Below are 1,731 nucleotides of genomic sequence, written 5' to 3'. Positions count from 1 at the left end.
CAGTTCCCATGAGTTTAATTCACATCAGCCATGAAACCAAACCCCTAATTCCAATTCCCGTGCATTCAATTCACATAAATCATGATACAGATGTGAAACCAACCCCCAAATCCCAATTCCCGTGGGTTTCATTCACATAAATCATGACACAGATATGAAATCAAACCCCAAATTCCAATTCCCATGGGTTTAATTCACATCATCCATTCCACAGATGTGAAACCAAACCCCAAATTCCCGATTCCTGCGGGTTTTATACACATCAGCCATGAAACCCCTAATTCCAATTCCCGTGCGTTCAATTCACATAAATCACGCCACAGATACGAAATCAAACCCCAAATTCCAATTCCCGTGGGTTTAATTCACATCAGTGATCAGCACAGGTGTGAAACCAAACCCCAAATTCCCGATTCCCATGGGTTTAATTCACATAAATGACAGCACAGGTGTGAAACCAAACCCAAAATTCCCGATTCCCATCAGTTTCATTCACATCAGTGATCAGCACAGCTGTGAAAGCAAACCCCAAATTCCAATTCCTGTGGGTTTAATTCACATCAGCCGTTCCACGATGTGAAAGCAACCCCAAACCCCAATTCCCGTGGGTTTAATTCACATAAATCACGACACAGATGTGAAACCAAACCCCAAATTCCCAATTCCCATGGTCTTAATTCACATAAATCATGGCACAGGTGTGAAACCAAACCCCAAATTCCAATTACCGTGGGTTTAATTCACATCAGCCATGAAACCAAACTCCAAATCCCAATTCCCGTGGCTTTCATTCACATAAATCACAACACAGACATGAAACCAACCCCCAAATTCCCAACTCCCATGGGTTTTGCAGCTCCATGGTGATCCGTGACCTCACCCTGCGCAGCGCCGCCAGCTTCGGCTCCTTCCACCTGATCCGCCTGCTCTACGACGAGTACATGTTCTACCTGGTGGAGCACCGTGTGGCCCAGGCAACAGGGGAGACTCCTATTGCTGTCATGGGAGAGGTGAGAATCCTTCATTCCCCACAAAACAACCCCAAAAGTATTTGTGTGTCCTCAAGAGACGCCGTCGGYTCACCAACCACGCCGTGCGCCCGGTGTGTTTTACAACAAAAAGGATTTGTGGGGTTGTTTTGAGTGCCTGGCACAAGGAGAGAGCTCCTGTGGGTTTTGGGTTTGTTGAGCTTTGGGTTTTGGAGGCCTGGAGGAAAAAGAAAAGGGATTTCCCCATTTCTCTGCACAAYCTGTGACTGCCAGCCCCGACTTTGGGATCCCTGCCAGGGCAAATCCCATCTAAACCGAGCAAAAATGATCCAAAAGTTGCTTTCAGCAAGTGAATTTCTCCAGGCCTCTACAAGATCCAGCTTGAGGGGCACAGACAGCCACTCCCTCTGTTTTTGAGGTGAAGAAGAGAAATGATGGGGCTGTTTGGGCTGTTTGTGAGGTTTGGGATTTTTTTTGCTCACCAATCAGACTAACTGSTCCTGTCCTGCCTGGCTGAAGCCACATCCAGTTTTTCCCTCTGGGAAAGGCCCAGAACAGCCAGTGACAGCAATATTGAAATTACTGAGGTTTCAAACTGAGCCCAAGTGCTCAAAATCCATCTCATTCACTCCTTGAAGCTTGTGTTGCTTCCTTCCTTCCTTCCTTCCTTCCTTCCTTCCTTCCTTCCTTCCTTCCTTCCTTCCTTCCTTCCTTCCTTCCTTCCTTCCTTCCTTCCTTCCTT

At 46.8% G+C, this 1,731-nt stretch overlaps 1 protein-coding gene across 1 annotated transcript in view; it reads left to right on the top strand.

Annotated features, from left to right (window-relative positions):
* LOC130586289 (la-related protein 6-like) overlaps positions 1-1,731 on the top strand; it is a 17,195-nt gene that overhangs the window by 4,136 nt on the left and 11,328 nt on the right. Inside the window, exon 2 of the mRNA XM_057387064.1 lies at positions 857-1,010. Within this exon, the coding sequence (XP_057243047.1) occupies positions 857-1,010 (154 nt within the window). The remainder of the gene's footprint in view (positions 1-856; positions 1,011-1,731) is intronic.

Source organism: Malurus melanocephalus, unplaced genomic scaffold (genome assembly GCF_030028575.1).
Source record: "Malurus melanocephalus ecotype Western Australia unplaced genomic scaffold, MMel_1.1 scaffold_1122, whole genome shotgun sequence".
Lineage (NCBI taxonomy): Eukaryota > Metazoa > Chordata > Aves > Passeriformes > Maluridae > Malurus > Malurus melanocephalus.
The sequence above is the reverse complement of the archived record's forward strand: the minus strand, read 5'-3'. Positions and strand labels throughout refer to the sequence as shown.